The sequence below is a fragment of the Osmerus eperlanus genome, chromosome 1 (genome assembly GCF_963692335.1).
Source record: "Osmerus eperlanus chromosome 1, fOsmEpe2.1, whole genome shotgun sequence".
Lineage (NCBI taxonomy): Eukaryota > Metazoa > Chordata > Actinopteri > Osmeriformes > Osmeridae > Osmerus > Osmerus eperlanus.
In genome coordinates, this window is record NC_085018.1 from 26939150 (window position 1) to 26959431 (window position 20282).

General features: G+C 46.7%; 1 protein-coding gene across 4 annotated transcripts in view; it reads left to right on the forward strand.

The window, feature by feature from the left end:
* LOC134029720 (ubiquitin-conjugating enzyme E2 J2) overlaps positions 1-20282 on the forward strand; it is a 59819-nt gene that overhangs the window by 13928 nt on the left and 25609 nt on the right. For all 4 annotated transcript variants that reach the window (XR_009931688.1, XM_062473991.1, XM_062473994.1 and 1 more), the window contains exons 2-9: positions 5992-6049; positions 9453-9572; positions 10358-10411; positions 15030-15088; positions 15261-15444; positions 16168-16212; positions 18110-18205; positions 18456-18545. Coding sequence is in view for 3 of the 4 variants with exons in the window: in XM_062473991.1 (XP_062329975.1) it covers positions 5992-6049; positions 9453-9572; positions 10358-10411; positions 15030-15088; positions 15261-15444; positions 16168-16212; positions 18110-18205; positions 18456-18545 (706 nt within the window). In the remaining variant the exon portion in view is untranslated. The remainder of the gene's footprint in view (positions 1-5991; positions 6050-9452; positions 9573-10357; positions 10412-15029; positions 15089-15260; positions 15445-16167; positions 16213-18109; positions 18206-18455; positions 18546-20282) is intronic.

Here is a 20282-nt window from a genome sequence, read left to right on the forward strand (position 1 = left end):
AAATCTGGAATGCCCAGCTGTCTTTTCTAGTTCCAACACGCCAGCCACATTACCTCCGGAGGGGGATATGTGTGATCGTGTGAAGCTGTTTCCTCACACCTTGATACAAGTCTGTCTTGAGTGTGTGTCTGTTGAAAGAAATGAAAATTATTCCCACACCCCCTGCCATCAGCGCTTTCCCAATTATTATTATCTTAATTTTCCTTCCTGTTCTCTTTCCCTCTCTTACCACTCCACTCCTGTAAGGCACCTGTCACAGTTGTTAGGGTTAAGGTTTCTGTCACAGTGGTTAGGGTTAGGGTTTCTGTCACAGTGGTTAGGGTTAGGGTTTCTGTCACAGTGGTTAGGGTTAGGGTTTCTGTCACAGTGTTCCACCCCAACTGTCAGCTGCGTCCCCAAACATCGAAGAAAGTTGGAGGGTTGGAACCAGACTGTGGAACTGCAGGGTTACACGGTCACACTAAAGAAGAATCATTAGTATGGGACGCATTGACCCTGTCCCAGCCCACTCTCTCTCTCTTTATTTCCTTCCTTTACAGCATCCATCTGTCCCAGCCTTGTTTAAGAGGAGGAGAGCCCCTCATTATGTGGTGGCTGCTTCCAGAGCAGAGTCAGATATCTGGAAGATCAGACAGACCTTGTAACCCTCCATGGCTTTTCTGTGGTGGGCCCTCCTCAGCCCCAGACTACGCCCTGGTCCCTGGATGCACATCCCGGGAGCCTCGGGTGGGAACTGGATGTAGCATTAGCCTCAATTAGCATGAATGGGCAAACAAACCCAGTTGAAACATCTGACTCAGGGGATTTGTACTACGGTGAGGATCAGGGGACTCTACTGTAGTTTAGAAGCAAATCTGTTTTTTTGTTACTGTAATTAGTTTGTTTTAGCGTCAATTTTGGGGAAGCTTTTAAGAACAGCAGGGGTCAGTTAGTAGGATTTAGATGTAGGTAGCAGAGGGGGTAGCTGTGTGTGTGTGTGTGTGTGTGTGTGTGTGTGTGTGTGTGTGTGTGTGTGTGTGTGTGTGTGTGTGTGTGTGTGTGTGTGTGCGTGTGTGTGTGTGTGTGTGTGTGTGTAATGTACAATTAGATGTAGTTGTTACCAGGCATGTGGTGCAGTGTTCACTGGTGCACATGGGAACACTATTTATTTTCTCTATCTCTCTAACTCTCTTTTTAGCAGACAAAATTTACAGAAGATATTCTGGAAGTTCAGAAATTGACAACTAAACCTGACCCTTCCATACAAGGCAGGAAAAGTCGCCCCCCCATTCACCCCCTGCTCCACAAACAACATATGCCGCTCTCATAAAGAGCATTCCCACCTGGGTCCCATTGTGGCCAAGTGAGGGCCGTCAGAGAGAAGCTGTCCTCATTGTGTCACACTCTGGAACTCATCTCTGGCGCAGACCCTGCCTGGCGCAGACCCTGCCTGGCGCAGACCCTGCCTGGCGCAGACCCTGCCTGGCGCAGACCCTGCCTGGCGCAGACCCTGCCTGGCGCAGACCCTGCCTGGCGCAGACCCTGCTAAACACTGCCATACTACTGGGCTGGAATAATGATTAATCGTGTAAGTGTGCAGCATGTTTCCTACCATGTCAGCAGGCCCTGGGCCCAGAGAGGGCCTGGTGGCCCAGAGAGGGCCTGGTGGCCCAGTTCTCCAGCCAGCAGACTCAGGGCTGAGAGTCATAGGCTTGATTCCTTTATTTATGTATTAAGATACATACAGTGTCACATGGCTAACAGGAAAAGAATACCACCATTCAAATGACCCTGACTGCAGCTGGTGGTTTACATGCTAGTGGTGGATCTTGCTTTTGCTTTGTGAACATGTGGTCCCAGACATCTTTCAGGGACAAGCAGAGAGATGTTAGGCTGCTTTGTTGGTTCAGCCGGTCGGGAGTCCAGCTCATTGTTTCTTCAGGGAATCAAGTTTGTTCATTGATTGGGGCTTTTTAAAGACATGGTGAAGGTGTCTTTGTTGCTGATGAAAGGGCCATAGAGTCGACTGGGGTTTGGAACGTTTGTTGGGGTGAAAAGTGATCTGTTTGGGCCTGTGTGTTTGTGTGAAAAGTGGCCAATTTTTGAGTGAGTGTGCATGTGGGTTAGTGTGTTTATTCATGACTGATTCAGGCAGGACAAAGACTTGGATTCAGACGGCTGTTTGATGACACACCCTGCTCCTTGTTGCTCTCTTTGCTGTAAAATACAATCTTGTATTTGTGGTCACACACACACACTCACACTCACAGACACACACACAGACACACACTCTCTGCACCTGTGGTCGGCCTGCAGGGGTAAGGGAGACTGGCAGAAGGGGGAAATGAAACAATGAGAAATGGAAATGAAACAAAAGAGGGATAGAAAGAGAGAGGAAAGTTGGAAGAGGGTTATATGAAGAAAGAATGTTCTTTCTTCATATAACCCTCTTCCAACTTTCTATATATCTATATATCTATATATATATAGATAGATAGAGAGAGAGAGAGAGAGAGAGAGAGAGAGAGAGAGAGAGAGAGAGAGAGAGAGAGAGAGAGAGAGAGAGAGAGGGAGGGAGGAAGGGAGGGAGGGTCGGTGGCTCTCTGGGAAAGAAATGTGAGTAATACCAAGGCCAGTTGCCATGGCAATGCCATGTCACTGAGTCGTTGCCATGGAGCTGCCTACTTACGATTCTGAGGAGGAAATTAGTGAAGTGTGCTTGTTGTTGTTTTGGGAGGGCAGGGCAGGGCGGGGGGGATGAAAGAGGATTTGTTATAGATGATAATCAAGAGTTGATTATCGCCTGCTAGCTAGCCCGCCTGCTAGCTAGCAGGGTGGTCTCTCACTGCTGTGACATTCCTTTGTTTTGTCATTGGCCCGTAACATGTTATTTTATCATGGGATGTACCAAGGCATCATGGGAAATGTTGTTTCATGAATCTGTGTATTTTGTAGTCCTTCACATGTTCTGTGTGGTCCTCGTTGGAGAGTTTCTGATAGTGTTTGACAGTCCTGAAAGACGCGTGAGGAGGGAATATGTCATCTTGACTCTAGAAGACACACAAACGCTCACACACACACAAACACTCACACACACACATGCTCACACTGCACTGGCATCTTTATGAAGTGGATGTGCCTCAGGGGTTATCCTTCCTCCTCTCTGTTCACACACATGCACACACACACCCCTCCTCTCTGTTCCTCTTACACGCACACATGCACACCACACACACACTGTCTCTCGGACATGTCGAGTTAGAGGGAATCATTAGTGAAAGGTGCCAGGACAAACATACAACCTTTGTTTGCACACACACTCTCCAGATCAGCCTCACACATGCGTCTAGCTCTTAACCTTGACAGCTCTGACAGCCACTCTGTTGGATTATTTATTTGCAGAGTCTTCTAAGATGCCCCTGTCTGCATGACTGCCCTGGCACGGCTGGATATCGTGTGTGTGCGTGCATGTGTGTGCGCATGTGTGTACCAAACAAGCCACATTTTTTTATTTTGAGTTTCTGGAATGTTCTCAGCGTGTCCTCTGACCTGCTTCAGCATGTCCCCCCATGTGTCTGGAGCATGACAGAGCCCAGTCTTCCACTGATGGGTCTGACCCTGCCGCTGTCATCGCCCGTGCCCAGGCAGGGAGGAGGCCTCTCAACTGTCACGTGGGGGGGGGGGGGGTTCCCCTTTCCAACCTTGCTGACCCTGAGGCTCTGGAGCTCTCTTGAGTGTTCCAAGTTTATTAACTTTCCAAGCTTCAGACCACACACACTCTGGGTGTAAATGATTCTGTTCAAACAATAAGATGTGAGTCCTGAAAGAGATGGATGACAGAGAAAGGAAGGCTGACTACAGGAGTGCGGTGGAGGGAGGTCTGGAACTGCTCCAGCCAAGTGGAACTCTGGGAATGTGGCATTGCGGCAGGTGCAGTACTCTGCCCCGCCCCCCAGCTGCCAGGTCACCCCAAGTATAAACACCCAGGGTTGTGACCTTTCACCTCACGGTGACCTGTACACAAGAGAGGAGGGTGGAAAGGGGCAGGACTTTACAGACTACACATCTTTAGTCAAATTACAGAATGCTATCATAACATATATATTAAGACAAATCTTGAGTAATTCCTGTCATTTTTTTTTTTTTGAGTCTGTGTGAGGATGTGACCTGTTAATGTGTGATGATGTGACCTGTTAATGTGTGAGGATGTGACCTGTTAATGTGTGAGGATGTGACCTGTTAATGTGTGATGATGTGACCTGTTAATGTGTGAGGATGTGACCTGTTAATGTGTGAGGATGTGACCTGTCTCTGTGAGGATGTGACCTGTTAATGTGTGATGATGTGACCTGTCTCTGTGAGGATGTGACCTGTCTCTGTGAGGATGTGACCTGTCTCTGTGAGGATGTGACCTGTTAATGTGTGAGGATGTGACCTGTCTCTGTGAGGATGTGACCTGTTAATGTGTGAGGATGTGACCTGTTAATGTGTGAGGATGTGACCTGTCTCTGTGAGGATGTGACCTGTTAATGTGTGAGGATGTGACCTGTTAATGTGTGAGGATGTGACCTGTCTCTGTGAGGATGTGACCTGTTAATGTGTGATGATGTGACCTGTCTCTGTGAGGATGTGACCTGTCTCTGTGAGGATGTGACCTGTTAATGTGTGAGGATGTGACCTGTCTCTGTGAGGATGTGACCTGTTAATGTGTGAGGATGTGACCTGTTAATGTGTGAGGATGTGACCTGTTAATGTGTGAGGATGTGACCTGTCTCTGTGAGGATGTGACCTGTTAATGTGTGAGGATGTGACGTGTCTCTGTGAGGATGTGACCTGTTAATGTGTGAGGATGTGACCTGTTAATGTGTGAGGATGTGACCTGTCTCTGTGAGGATGTGACCTGTTAATGTGTGAGGATGTGACCTGTTAATGTGTGAGGATGTGACCTGTCTCTGTGAGGATGTGACCTGTCTCTGTGAGGATGTGACCTGTTAATGTGTGAGGATGTGACCTGTTAATGTGTGATGATGTGACCTGTCTCTGTGAGGATGTGACCTGTTAATGTGTGAGGATGTGACCTGTCTCTGTGAGGATGTGACCTGTTAATGTGTGTGTGTTAATGTGTTAATGTGTGTTCATGGTTGTTTGTGTGTGTGTTTATGCTTGCATGACCTGTGTGTGTGAGCATGACCTGTGTGTGTGTGCATGACCTGAGCATGACCTGTGTGTGTGTGCATGACCTGTGTGTGTGTGCATGACCTGTGTGTGTGTGTTGCATGGGATGGCCATCAGGGCTCCTTTTAATCCCCATATTGATTGTTGCAGATCTGTCTGCAGGATTCATGGTTCATGTCCAGATTAATGGTGCAGACAGGCAATCCTGCTAATCTTCTGTCAGAAAAGTTGAAGATGTAACCCTTTATCCTGTATAAGAATGATACTGTGTTCAACATTCCATGTGTAGAGAGAAGGCTGAGCATTGTTACAGACTAAGGCCGAATCCCAATACTCTGTCTTACCCCTACCCCTTACCCCTAGCCCTTTGTTTACCCCTAGCCCTTAGCCCTCGAAACTGAGGGGTAAGGGCTACATAGCCCTATGAAATGAGACACCATTTACATTTAGTCATTTAGCAGACGCTCTTATCCAGAGTGACTTACAGTAAGTACAGGGACATTTCCCCGAGGCAAGTAGGGTGAAGTGCCTTGCCCAAGGACACAAAGTAATTTTGCAAGGCCAGGAATCGAACCGGCAACCTTCTGATTAATAGACCGATTCCCTAACCGCTCAGCCATCTGACTCCCTTAGTTACATCTGACTCACTTGGTTACGGTTACGTATATTGATGTCTCCAAAGCAAGTTGTGTTATGCACTGATATCAAACGAAATTCGCTGCTAATGGACAAATGTAGTCTCTATACAGTGGTATATGGTGGTATCCTACAGATCTCTGTGCTGTGGTATCCTACAGATCTCTATACTGTGGCTAACCACCTGCGTGTGTGTTGCAGGGCTGGTATTGACGAGGTGGAGACGGATGTGGTGGAGATTGAAGCCAAGCTAGAAAAGGTACGTACCTGGTAAAACATCAAATGGTCCAATTATTGTCAATTACGCAGAATATAGTTGATAAGACTAGGATGTCGTTGTAGTAAATACAGTAGTGTACAATAGTTGTTGACAATGTTGTTGTGTTGTTGATGATGTACAGCCGTGTCCAAAAGTATTGGGAGCGACATACATTTTGTGTTTGCAAAGCTTGCTGGGCCTTGGCATAAAATGACTGCTAACATAATTTCAGTAAGTCATATCATCAGCCCAGGGGAAAGTGTGAACTAGTTCTAGCCAGGTGAAATCACTCTATCATTCTGGTTGCATTTTAAGAGCAGATTAACTGCTGTAAAAGAGGGGACTATTTGCATATTTTAAACATTTTCGCCCCAAAAAAGTTTAAAAAAATATTAAATGTGCCTTATTGTGATTCCAGTATTCTATAGAAACATGTGAAAACATTTTCCTCAAATACTGAACCAGCAAACTTTGCAAAACACAGCATTTGTCATTGCCAAAACTTATGGCCATGACTGTATGTGTTAATAATATGGTAAATAGTAAAAACATTATGGTTTGATATGTTTTGTTATAGAAAAGGAATAGGACCACAGTGCATTCTTAATCCTACTCCTTTTATGGACCGTTCAGAGATGGCAAAAGTCCACACATCCTTCACTCAAGTAGAAGTACAGATACTCATGTTTAAAAAGACTCTGGTAAAAGTTTAAGTACTGACTACACTTTTTCACTTAAGTTAAAGTAAAGAAGTGTGGGCTCTGACATATACATATAAGTAAAAATTAGCCATTACTACACCTGTTTTAGTGTCCCGCAGATAACTGGACCTCACACTATACACACTCAGCACATTTGCCAGGAATCCTTTTTGATGGTGACAATTTCGAACATCTCCCTCATACATGGCCATGGGTGATCAGTAATATCTCTATTCTCAGTCATGTTAACATTGCTAACACTGTCTCATCCATAACGTACCTTTTATTAAAACAAATGTTACCATTCAAAACTTTTTTCGCAAATATTGTTTCGCAAATATCCTATAAATATTTTATCACAAATATTTTATCAAATATTTTAGCAAAAGTATTTTATCAAATATTTTAGCAAAAGTATTTTATCTAAAATATTGTATAGAAAATATTTTATAAACAAAGTTTCAAAACCATTCGAAACCATTTTCATTTTTTTTTTTTTTTACCTTTCAAAATATTATAAAAAAATAAACATGCAACCTTTCGAAATTTCGCAACTTTCCACTACATTGACAATCTCTGTTTTCGTTGGTTAGCAACAAAATAACCTGTAACTGATTTGTGAATGATACTTCTGGGTTGTAACATTAGCAGTATTAGGTCATGTGAAGGGATGCCATGCTGATCTTATTGTTAGCATTAGCAGTAAAAGGTAAATTAATGTGAAGGGATGCTATGCTTATCTAATTACTAGCATTACCTCATGTAATTGCTTAAAATGTTCATGCAGGTCTTTAATGAGGAATCAATAGCTGTCTTTATTGTGATCTTGGGAGCCAATAGGCTACAGATGAAGATAGCCAGGCTAGCATAATTGGCACTTAGAAATGAGGTAGTCCTTAGTAGCTGCAATAAATCAACATAATGGTCTTATCTTTTCTCTCTGCTTCTGTTTTAGCTTCTACCATGTTCCGATTCCTTTTTAGAATCTTATCTTCAGTGGTTTTCAATGTTTACTATAATGTAGCATAGCTGTGCATGAGAGTTGAGAGGCGTGTTTGACACTGGCCTGCTGGTCTGTCATGTGTGATGACAGCATCAACATCTGCTTCCAGCAGGCCAGCGTCTCACAGCGTGCCAGCTCTCTCTCCACTAAGTTGATTACCCAAATGTAATTAGATGTAAAAGAGAGGATTCCTGTCATGTTGCATAGCTGCATCCACTAGAAACTCTTATCCCCAGCTGTGGTTCAACCGTGTGGTGTGTGTATGTGTGTATGAGGGAGTCAGGTGGCTGAGCGGTTAGGGAATCGGGCTAGTAATCTGAAGGTTGACAGTTCAATTCCCGGCCAAATGACGTTGTGTCCTTGGGCAAGGCACTTCACCCTACTTGCCTCGGGGGGAATGTCCCTGTACCTACTGTAAGTCGCTCTGGATAAGAGCGTCTGCTAAATGACTAAATGTAAATGTATGTGTGATTGTGTGTGTGTGTGTGTGTGTGAGTGAGTGTGAAACCCTGTGTGTTCAAGCCATGTTGAGGCCCTCAAGGTTGGTGTGTATGTATGTGTGTGTGCATGTGCATGCGTGTATATGTGTGTGTGGTTGTTTATGTGTGTGTGATTGTGTGTGATTGTGTGTGTGTGTGTGAGTGTATGCATGTGCTCATCTTGTCACATGATGTCACATGGGTTCACTGGCCTCCACCAGTGAACCCATGTGACATGTTTGCCTCCATGCAGACTCCCACACCATGGGTGACTGCTGCACACAAACACACACACACACACTGACACACTGACACATACACACTCTGCTGCAGGAACACACACACACTGACACATACACACTCTGCTGCAGGCACACACACACTGACACATACACACTCTTTAACACACTGACACACACACTTACACACCGTTTTACACACTTGCAGACATGCAAAGGTCATGCAAACACATTCATGTACCCCACTGTACACACAAACGATCTAGATATTTTATTTATTTATATTTACACACACACACACACACACTGCTGTGTCAGGGGAGTGGGAATGACAGTGTACAGCGTTTAAGCTTCTCTCATTATCAGTTAAGTGGAAAAGTTGTTGTTTCTGGTGAACGTGGTTGTACAAAAGGCTCTGGACTTATTTGCCATTAAGAAATGTTAGTTCTGCTTTTCACGCGGAAGGACTCTTGATTGGTTATTGGCAGTGCCATAGGTCATGCCAGAGGGAGAATGCGCATTGTTCGACTGTAATCTGCCGTGTTGCCGAAGCAGTAATTTCATGTCCATGTTGAGACCAAGTTAGAAACCCCTTCTTAGTTCGACATGTGCGTCCATAAAATATAACCACATATATACTACATACACCAAACACACCTCTCAACTCCACATGTATCTTTAATACAAAGTGATTGAATCAACCTTGTCTCCTCATTGGATCATCTGTGCACCTCTCCTACCCTAAACAGTCTTACCCCGTATACAATTCTACACAGCTATTAAACCTCACCCACAGTGGTGATTAAGTCTTATCGTGCCATCAGTGTCTGTGTGTGTGTGTGTGTGTATGCGTTTGTGAGTGTGTGTGCACCTGGATAATCACCACTATCACCATCATCATCGCACTCTCTAGAATCGACTCACTGTCTTCTCCTTACTGTCCTCCCCCTGTCCTCCTCCCTCCTCTCCCTCTCTCCTCAGCTGGTGAAGCTGTGCAGTGGCATGATCGAGGCTGGCCGGGCATATGTCGGCGCCAACAAGCTGTTTGTCAATGGCATCAAAGACCTGTCCCTGCAGTGCAAGAAGGAGGAGATGATCTCTGTGAGTAGACCTTCTGAAGGAACTTTTTGCCTTCCTTCATCATGGTTAGTAACAGTTTGTCAACACCACCAGTTCAGCTGCTCTTAGCTGTCAGATGTGTGAAGACATGAGGGCCAGGGTGCAGCTCAGTGGTTAAAGCACTTCACTGCAGATCAAGAGTTGGAAGGTTCAAATACGCTCGTACTGTATGATGGATAAAAGTGTCTGCACATTTTTTTCATGACCTTACAGTCCTCACATTCTGAGTCTGAGAACCGGAGCTCAGCTCCTCGTTCATCATCGTCCTTCTGTCCTGCGTTCCAGAACGTTTCCCCTCTAGAACAATAACAGTCCCAGATGTAAACAGTATTGTCCAGACCCAGGCGTATGGGTTTCAGCAGGGACTGCGTTCGTACAGAGGGCCAGCTGTCGTAACTGTGTGAAATAATGGAGTCAGGAGATGGCCATGTTTATACTAGTACTGTAGTTTACATGGCGGGAACAGGAGCAATCTGAGATCTCCTGACAGCATGGGTAGTCATAAAGACATTGCTAGGCAACAGGCTTTGATGCTATAGCTAACATTAGTGCTAATGCTAGCTCTCTGAAGATAAGTTAATAACCAAGAGTAAAATGAACTGCTAAATGCTAGGGTGATGACTGATAATGTAGCTAATACTTTTATACAAACTAATTAGAAACATCTGTACAACATAGCATCCCTCAGCGCTGTGTACAGCCTTGAGGGGCGGGACTGTGACATGCTGGACGGGTGTTTACTCAGGTGTCTAAATCTGTCATTGCAGGAATGTTTAGAGAAGTGTGGGGAGAGCCTCCAGGAGATAGTCAACTACCACATGGTAAGACCCCACACACACACACTCATACACACACACACTCTCACACACACTTACACACATATACTGTATATACATGTACACCCACGCACACTCTCCCTCCATGTGGAGTCATGCTGTGTGGCTCCAGTAGCGAGGCTGTTTGTGGTTTTCCCCTCCTGGGTCAAGTATGGTGCAACACTAGGAACATGCGTGTGAATGAGGGTGTGTGTTGTTACTCAGTCGTGACCTTGACTATAAATCTGTTAACACATGGTGAAGGTGTGTATGTGTTTGTGTGTGTGCATGTTTGTGTGTGTACGTGTGTGTGTATGTGTATGAATCAAACCACATGCCTGGTCAGGCACACAGATGTGTAAAACAACACTAATTGAACACTCACACACACTCATGCACATACTCTCACACACACGCTCATGCTGACACACACACTGACACACACACATATTGACACACACACACACACAGGCCTTTAGAGAGTCCTGCTGTTTCCAGGTGTGTCCAGGGCTGTATGGGTGTGTGTGTGTGCCAGGGTGAGGAGGCGTCTAGACCAGTCAGAGGGGAGACACTGGTCTGATGAACACAGTCCTGAGGGAGATAACAACATAAACATGAGGAGTGACATGAGGTAGTGTCTTTACACAGAGTACTTTGAGTTCCTGTTAGCTGGTGTGGTTCTTTCTCTCTATTACTATCTACCTCTCTCCTTTTCTCTCTCTACCTTTTCTTCCTCTCTATCATCTCCATTTTACACCCTCTTCTCTCTCTCTCCTCGCTCTTCCCCCCGCTTTATCTTTCTCCCCCCCTCTCTCTCCCCTCCCTCTCTCCTTCCATTTCTCCATGCCAGGAGGCTACCACCAGTCATCCACTTCCTCCCTGCTGTCTGTGATCACAGAGAGAGTCGCTGCTGTCTGTGATCACAGACAGTCCCTGCTGTCTGTGATCACAGGGAGAGAAAAAGGGAGGGAGAGAAAGAGGGAGGGAGAGAAAGAGGGAGGGAGAGAAAGAGGGAGGGAGAGACCGCATCCATCTTTGTTCTTCAATGTTTCAACACATTTCTAGAGGGAGGACCAACCATCGATTCAGGCCCAGAATCAGTAACAACAGTTGAGGCATCTTGTTTATGGACACACATGGTTCATCTGAACAACACAGCGGCTCATGGAATCTGAACATAGTTTTGCAAATGCCACATACAAACACAAACAAGCACAAACACACACAAAGACACAGACATAATGACACAAACGTGTATAAATAGTCACAGATGTAAATGTTTGCTGTATTGCTTATGCAACACAGACACCACAGTGGCAAACCCACGTGTGCAGACCCTGATGGTCTAATCCCAGGCTGTAACATGAGACGTAGCAGGCAGCACAATCCCATCACTCTCTGTTTAATGATTGTGTGTGTGTGTGTTTACTACTGAGTAAATCTCTAATCATCAAATGTGTGACTGACTAACATAGGATCAGAATCTAATCCAAGCTTTCACTTTAGTTAATGATTGTGTTTGTATATATTTGTGTATAAGCATGGGCATGCAGTGTGTGTGTGTGTTCATCTGTCCATTTTAGCTTAAAAATTAGGTTTACATCGTCACAGAATGATGGAAAAAGATGGAGAGATAGATAGAGCAAGACACACACAAGCTAACACACAAAAGGAAACACACACACACACACAGGCGAGCACTACCAGGAGAGCACTACCAGGGGAGCACTACCAGGAGAGCACTACCAGGAGAGCACTACCAGGAGAGCACTACCAGGAGAGCACTACCAGGGGAGCACTACCAGGAGAGCACTACCAGGGGAGCACTACCAGGAGAGCACTACCAGGAGAGCACTACCAGGGGAGCACTACCAGGAGAGCACTACCAGGGGAGCACTACCAAGAGAGCACTACCAGGGGAGCACTACCAGGAGAGCACTACCAGGAGAGCACTACCAGGAGAGCACTACCAGCAGAGCACTACCCGGAGAGCCAGAGATGTGTGGGAGTGTCGTCAGCTATTCTACATGTCTCCTTGTCTGAGCAGCAGCCCATCATCAGATGTGTGTGTGGATGTGTGTATGTCACCAGCCTATTTTACTCCTCACAACAGGAAAGAATCAATCCCCTAACCTCCCTGTCCTCTCATCCTCTCTACATCTCTCTCTCCATCTCTCCCTGGTTGTGTGTGAATGAAGGGGGTGTGGCTAATGTGTCACACACTCAAAAATCTCAGCCTTACACTGCCACCTAGTGGTAGAATACAAGAAGGCAAATGTCTAAGAAGTACTGTAGAAGCAGAGGCTGTAGACAGATCCTTCGTGAAGCTGGGACTTGGGGGCAGGTTCCACTATGGTCGGGGTATAAACAGGACAGGAAAGTCATGAGGACCTATGTATGTTTGTATATGATATGACATTTGTACATTATCTATCTGATGTCTTATAGACATAACCCAAACCCTTCAGTTTAAGTTGTATTTAAACAATAACAGGGGCACATTAATTACGAGAAACATTGATTCACAAAGCACAAACAATTTAAACGAGCAGCCGGAGTTCGCTAGCTACTAGTGTAGAAAGTGCATTGCTGTACTCGAGCTGTTGTTTATTTGGTTTTCAAGACTTCGCAAGTGATTGACGTCCTTTCACGGTTCCAGTTATTCATCCTTTCACGTGGAGAGAACGGAAGACCGTTCAGTTCCGTGGAGCGGATAGCAGTTCAATGAGATTTCATACAATTCTGAAGCGCGACTGTAAAGATGAATATAGCGGAAACACTGGGGCGCAATTACTGCCATTTCTAGACTAACAATGGAGACAGCAAACGTCATCGGTTACAGAGATGGGAAGTAACAAAATACAAATACTTCGTTACTGTAGCCTATGTAAGTAGATTTTTCTGGTATCAGTACTTTACTTCACTATTTTTGGGGGGACAAATATCTGTACTTTATACTTCTTACATTTTCAAGCCAGGTGTTACTTTAGTTTTTATGAATAAATAAATAAATATCTTGGGAAAAAGGTAGACTACGTTATGGTTGAGACAGAGGGAGTTGGCAATGTCCACATGACTGAGAATAGTGACATTCCTGATCACCCATGGCCATATATGAGGGAGATGTTCGAAATTGTTGGTCGAAATGATTCCTGCCAAATGCACTGCGTGTCTATAGTGTCTTTTTAAATTCATGTATTAATATTATGTAAGGTCCAGTTACCAGCTTGACACTAAAACAGGTAGTAGTAATGCCTACTTTTTACTTTTATATATGTCAGAGCCCACACTTCTTTAACTTGAGTGAAAAAGTGTAGTCAGTACTTCAGCGTTTACCAGTCTTATGAAACATGAAAACTTCTCTTTCTCTCTGTCGCTCCTCTTCTCCCCCCTCTCTCTCCTCCTCTATGTCTCTCTCCCCCTCTATGTCTCCCCCCCTCTATGTCTCCCCCCCCCCTCTATGTCTCTCTCCTCCTCTATGTCTCTCCCCCTCTATGTCTCTCCCTCTCTATGTCTCTCTCCCCCTCTATGTCTCTCTCCCCCTCTATGTCTCTCCCCCTCTATGTCTCTCTCCCCCTCTATGTCTCTCCCCCTCTATGTCTCTCCCCCCTCTATGTCTCTCCCTCTCTATGTCTCTCTCCCCTCTATGTCTCTCTCCCCCTCTATGTCTCTCCCCCCCTCTATGTTTCTCCCCCTCTATGTCTCCCCCCCTCTATGTCTCCCCCCCTCTATGTCTCCCCCCCTCTATGTCTCTATGTCTCTCTCCCTCTCTATGTCTCTCCCCCTCTATGTCTCTCTCCCCCTCTATGTCTCTCCCCCTCTATGTCTCTCTCCCCCTCTATGTCTCTCTCCCCCTCTATGTCTCTCCCCCTCTATGTCTCTCCCCCCCTCTATGTTTCTCCCCCTCTATGTCTCTCCCCCTCTATGTCTCTCTCCCCTCTATGTCTCTCCCCTCTATGTCTCTCTCCCTCTATGTCTCTCCCCCTCTATGTCTCTCTCTCCCTCTATGTCTCTCCCCCCCTCTATGTTTCTCCCCCTCTATGTCTCTCCCCCTCTATGTCTCTCTCCCCCTCTATGTCTCCCCCCCTCTATGTCTCTATGTCTCTCTCCCTCTCTATGTCTCTCCCCATCTATGTCTCTCTCCCCCTCTATGTCTCTCTCCCCCTCTATGTCTCTCCCCCTCTATGTCTCTCCCCCTCTATGTCTCTCCCCCCCTCTATGTCTCTCCCCCTCTATGTCTCTCCCCCCCTCTATGTCTCCCCCCCTCTATGTCTCTCCCCCTCTATGTCTCTCTCCCCCTCTATGTCTCTCCCCCTCTATGTCTCTCTCCCCCTCTATGTCTCTCCCCCTCTGTCTCTCTCCCCCTCTATGTCTCTCTCCCCCTCTATGTCTCTCCCCCTCTATGTCTCTCTCCCTCTATGTCTCCCCCCCCTCTATGTCTCTCCCCCTCTATGTCTCTCTCCCCCTGTATGTCTCTCCCCCTCTATGTCTCTCCCCCCCTCTATGTCTCTATGTCTCTCTCCCCCTCTATGTCTCTCCCCCTTTGTCTCTCTCCCCCTCTATGTCTCTCCCCCCTCTATGTCTCTCTCCCCCTCTATGTCTCTCCCCACCTCTCTCTCTCCAGATTCTGTTCGACCAGGCTCAGAGATCTGTAAAGCAGCAGCTTCAGACCTTCATCAAGGAGTGAGTGTTGAATCTCCTCACACATCTCATCTCAGACAGGAGAGTGTTTGAGTGTGTTGACATACCTCAAACTTGGGTTAATTTAAATGTGTAGAAATGAAATATTACACACCAGCCAACATGTATTAAACAAAGGTAACTATCAATGCTAACCTCTTTCTTTCTCTCTCAGAGACGTGCGTAAGTTCAAGGAGACGCGGAGGCAGTTTGAGCGTGTGCGTGAGGACCTGGAGCTGGCGCAGGTGAAGCACGCCCAGGCTCCTCGTACCCGTCCTCATGAGGCGGAGGAGGCCAGCACCGCCCTCTTCTCCGCCCGCCGCAGCTTCAGACACCTGGGGCTGGACTACGTGCTGCAGGTGGGGGGAGGGCAGCACTTACACATCTTACTGGGTCCCGACCATCCACTCCCATCCACTCCCATCCCCTCCCATCCACTCCCATTCCCTCCCATCCCCTCCCATCCACTCCCATTCACTCCCATTCACTCCCATCCACTCCCATCCACTCCCATCCACTCCCATCCCCTCCCATCCCCTCCCATCCACTCCCATTCACTCCCATCCACTCCCATCCACTCCCATCCACTCCCATCCCCTCCCATCCACTCCCATCCACTCCCATCCACTCCCATCCACTCCCATCCCCTCCCATCCACTCCCATCCACTCCCATCCACTCCCATCCACTCCCATTCACTCCCATCCACTCCCATTCACTCCCATCCACTCCCATTCACTCCCATCCACTCCCATCCACTCCCATCCACTCCCATCCACTCCCATCCACTCCCATTCACTCCCATCCACTCCCATCCACTCCCATTCACTCCCATCCACTCCCATCCACTCCCATTCACTCCCATCCAGTCCCATCCCCTCCCATCCAGTCCCATTCACTCCCATTCACTCCCGTTCAAAATGGTGTCTTTACCCTTAATGTCATTAACCCTAAAACCCCTAACACAAAGTTATCAGAATAAGGGCCCCACAAGGTCATGCTTTTCATATTTCACTTGTGAGGACATTAGTTAAACAAGACCACACACACACACATAAAGCACACTTTACTTCCTTGTTCTAGATCAACGTCTTTCAAGCCAAAAAGAAGTTTGAGATCCTTGATTCTGTGAGTAACCTTTCCTGATATTTTGAACCGTTTAGGATTGAACAGTTTGGGTGATTTTTAAGGTTCTAAAAGGTTTCTGATTTACTTTGTGATGGGTTGATCTCTTTCTCTTTCCCCCTCTCTCCCTCTTTCTCCCTCTCTGTATATCTCTGTATCTCCCTCTTTCTCCCTCTCTGTATATCTCTGTATCTCTCTCTCTCTCCCTCTCTGTATATCTCTGTATCTCCCTCTCTCTCCCTCTCTGTATATCTCTGTATCTCCCTCTCTCTCCCTCTCTGTATATCTCTGTATCTCCCTCTCTCTCCCTCTCTGTATATCTCTGTATCTCCCTCTCTCTCCCTCTCTGTATATCTCTGTATCTCCCTCTCTCTCCCTCTCTGTATATCTCTGTATCTCCCTCTCTCTCCCTCTCTGTATATCTCTGTATCTCCCTCTCTCTCCCTCTCTGTATATCTCTGTATCTCCCTCTCTCTCCCTCTCTGTATATCTCTGTATCTCCCTCTCTCTCCCTCTCTGTATATCTCTGTATCTCCCTCTCTCTCCCTCTCTGTATATCTCTGTATCTCCCTCTCTCTCCCTCTCTGTATATCTATGTATCTCCCTCTCTCTCCCTCTCTGTATATCTCTGTATCTCCCTCTCTCTCCCTCTCTGTATATCTATGTATCTCCCTCTCTCTCCCTCTCTGTATATCTCTGTATCTCCCTCTCTCTCCCTCTCTGTATATCTCTGTATCTCCCTCTCTCTCCCTCTCTGTATATCTCTGTATCTCCCTCTCTCTCCCTCTCTGTATATCTATGTATCTCCCTCTCTCTCCCTCTCTGTATATCTCTGTATCTCCCTCTCTCTCCCTCTCTGTATATCTATGTATCTCCCTCTCTCTCCCTCACTGTATATCTCTGTATCTCCCTCTCTCTCCCTCTCTGTATATCTATGTATCTCCCTCTCTCTCCCTCTCTGTATATCTCTGTATCTCCCTCTCTCTCCCTCTCTGTATATCTCTGTATCTCCCTCTCTCTCCCTCTCTGTATATCTCTGTATCTCCCTCTCTCTCCCTCTCTGTATATCTCTGTATCTCCCTCTCTCTCCCTCTCTGTATATCTCTGTATCTCCCTCTCTCTCCCTCTCTGTATATCTCTGTATCTCCCTCTCTCTCCCTCTCTGTATATCTATGTATCTCCCTCTCTCTCCCTCTCTGTATATCTCTGTATCTCCCTCTCTCTCCCTCTCTGTATATCTATGTATCTCCCTCTCTCTCCCTCTCTGTATATCTCTGTATCTCCCTCTCTCTCCCTCTCTGTATATCTATGTATCTCCCTCTCTCTCCCTCTCTGTATATCTCTGTATCTCCCTCTCTCTCCCTCTCTGTATATCTATGTATCTCCCTCTCTCTCCCTCTCTGTATATCTATGTATCTCCCTCTCTCTCCCTCTCTGTATATCTCTGTATCTCCCTCTCTCTCCCTCTCTGTATATCTATGTATCTCCCTCTCTCTCCCTCTCTGTATATCTCTGTATCTCCCTCTCTCTCCCTCTCTGTATATCTCTGTATCTCCCTCTCTCTCCCTCTCTGTATATCTCTGTATCTCCCTCTCTCTCCCTCTCTGTATATCTCTGTATCTCCCTCTCTCTCCCTCTCTGTATATCTCTGTATCTCCCTCTCTCTCCCTCTCTGTATATCTCTGTATCTCCCTCTCTCTCCCTCTCTGTATATCTCTGTATCTCCCTCTCTCTCCCTCTCTGTATATCTCTGTATCTCCCTCTCTCTCCCTCTCTGTATATCTCTGTATCTCCCTCTCTCTCCCTCTCTGTATATCTCTGTATCTCCCTCTCTCTCCCTCTCTGTATATCTCTGTATCTCTCTCTCTCTCCCTCCTCCTCCTTCCTCCTCCTGTCCCAGATGTTGTCATGCATGCACGCCCAGTACACATTCTTCCAGCAGGGTTACAACATCCTGGATGAGATAGACCCCTACATGAAGAAGCTAGCAGCAGAGGTGAGCAGCAGCAACCATGAGAGGAGGCCAGCGCACCCCTCTCAGCCCAGTCACCTGCTCCCCTGGGTGGGCTTGATGTCCAGGAAAGGCCCTGGCTTTCACTTTGCTGGCCCGTTGAGTGCAAACACTCAGATAATCCTTGAGTAGTCTGTCTTATCTGTTTGGGAATGTGTGTGTGTATGTATGTATGTGTCCAGTGTGTGTGTGTGTATCCCTCTCCCTGACTGAGTGTGTGTTAATCCTGTTCCAGCTGGATCAACTGGTCATCGACTCAGCTGTGGAGAAGAGAGAGCTGGAACACAAACACGCTATCATCCAACAGAGGGTGAGACACTCATCCCTCTCTCCTCCTCACCCCCCCCCCCCTCCCAGTCAATCAAGGAGAATAATTCTGTGATGTCATTAGTTCATCATGATTAACTGGTTTTAGCAGCGGGGCTGGACTCTGTCTCTCCTGCCACCCTCAAGCGCTGCGCTGACCAACTGTCTCTGGTGTTCACCAACATCTTCAACACCTCCCCAAAGACATGCCATGTGCCAGCCTGTCTCAAGTCTTCCACCGTCATCCCTGTGCCCAAAAAGCCAAGGCCAACAGGACTTAATGACTACAGACCCGTCGCCCTTAATTACCACTGTGGTAATTAAGTCTTTCGAGTGCGCTTCCTGGGTACTATCCTCTCCCAGGACCTCAAGTGGGAGCTGAACATCAGCTCCATCACCAAGAAAGCACAACAGAGGATGTACTTCCTGCGGAAGCTGAAGAAATTCAACCTGCCAAGGACAATGATGGTGCACTTCTACACAGCCATCAGTGAGTCCATCCTCACCTCCTCCATCACCGTCTGGTACGCTGCTGCCACTGCCAAGGACAAGAGCAGACTGCAGCATATCATCCGCACTGCTGAGAAGGTGATTGGCTGCAATCTGCCTACCCTCGAGGACCTGCACACCTCAAGGACCCAGAGGCGAGCGAGGAAGATTGTGGCCAATTTCTCCCACCCTGGACACACTTTTTTTCAACCACTCCCCTCCGGCAGAAGGCTGCGGTCCATCAGGACCAAAACCAAAAAGGGGGCAGGGGGCCAGGACCAGAAATTGTACCATCTCTAGTTTCAAGTAGATTATGAATTAAGTCTAACTACTAGAGACAGAACACAGTATTATGATATTATAAACTTTTACTGAAATGCTGAAGTGTGTTCAGGGTTCTCAACTGACATGGTACTCTCTCTCTATCCCTTCATGTCGCCATGGTGATGTTCCATCCTGCCCATGTGACCATCTCTTCCTCACAGACATTGATGCAGGTGAGTGTCTCCTTTCTCTAAGTACTGTGTGTTTTCGGGAGGGACTATCAGGTTATTTCTGAAGGATAGACTATTGTAATGTTTACGAAGGAGGGACTATTGGGGTGTTTCTGAAGGAGGGACTATTGGGGTGTTTCTGAAGGAGGGACTATTGGGGTGTTTCTGAAGGAGGGACTATTGGGGTGTTTCTGAAGGAGGGACTATTGGGGTGTTTCTGAAGGAGGGACTATTGGGGTGTTTCTGAAGGAGGGACTATTGGGGTGTTTCTGAAGGAGGGACTATTGGGGTGTTTCTGAAGGAGGGACTATTGGGGTGTTTCTGAAGGAGGGACTATTGGGGTGTTTCTGAAGGAGGGACTATTGGGGTGTTTCTGAAGGAGGGACTATTGGGGTGTTTCTGAAGGAGGGACTATTGGGGTGTTTCTGAAGTGTGTGTGTGTGACCTCTCCACATGCTCCTCTCTGGGCAAACAGGTCTGGTGAGCAACTGCTGCTGCTGTTGTTAACCGCTGCTCAGCTGATTGACTGACTGATTAGTGACTGATTGTTTACTGACTGATTTCTGGCCTACTGGGTTTGATGACGGTCACATGCTGGATGCTGTTAAGACAGTCAATAGCCTGAACAGAGGCTGTACAAAGGCATCTGTCTGTGGGTCTAAAGAGTGTTTGTGGTGGGGTGTGTGTGTTTGTCTGGGAGTATATGTTGGGGGCCTGTGTGTGTGTGTGTGTCTCTAACGATGGCCCAGTCAGGCTTCAAAGTTTTGTCTGGC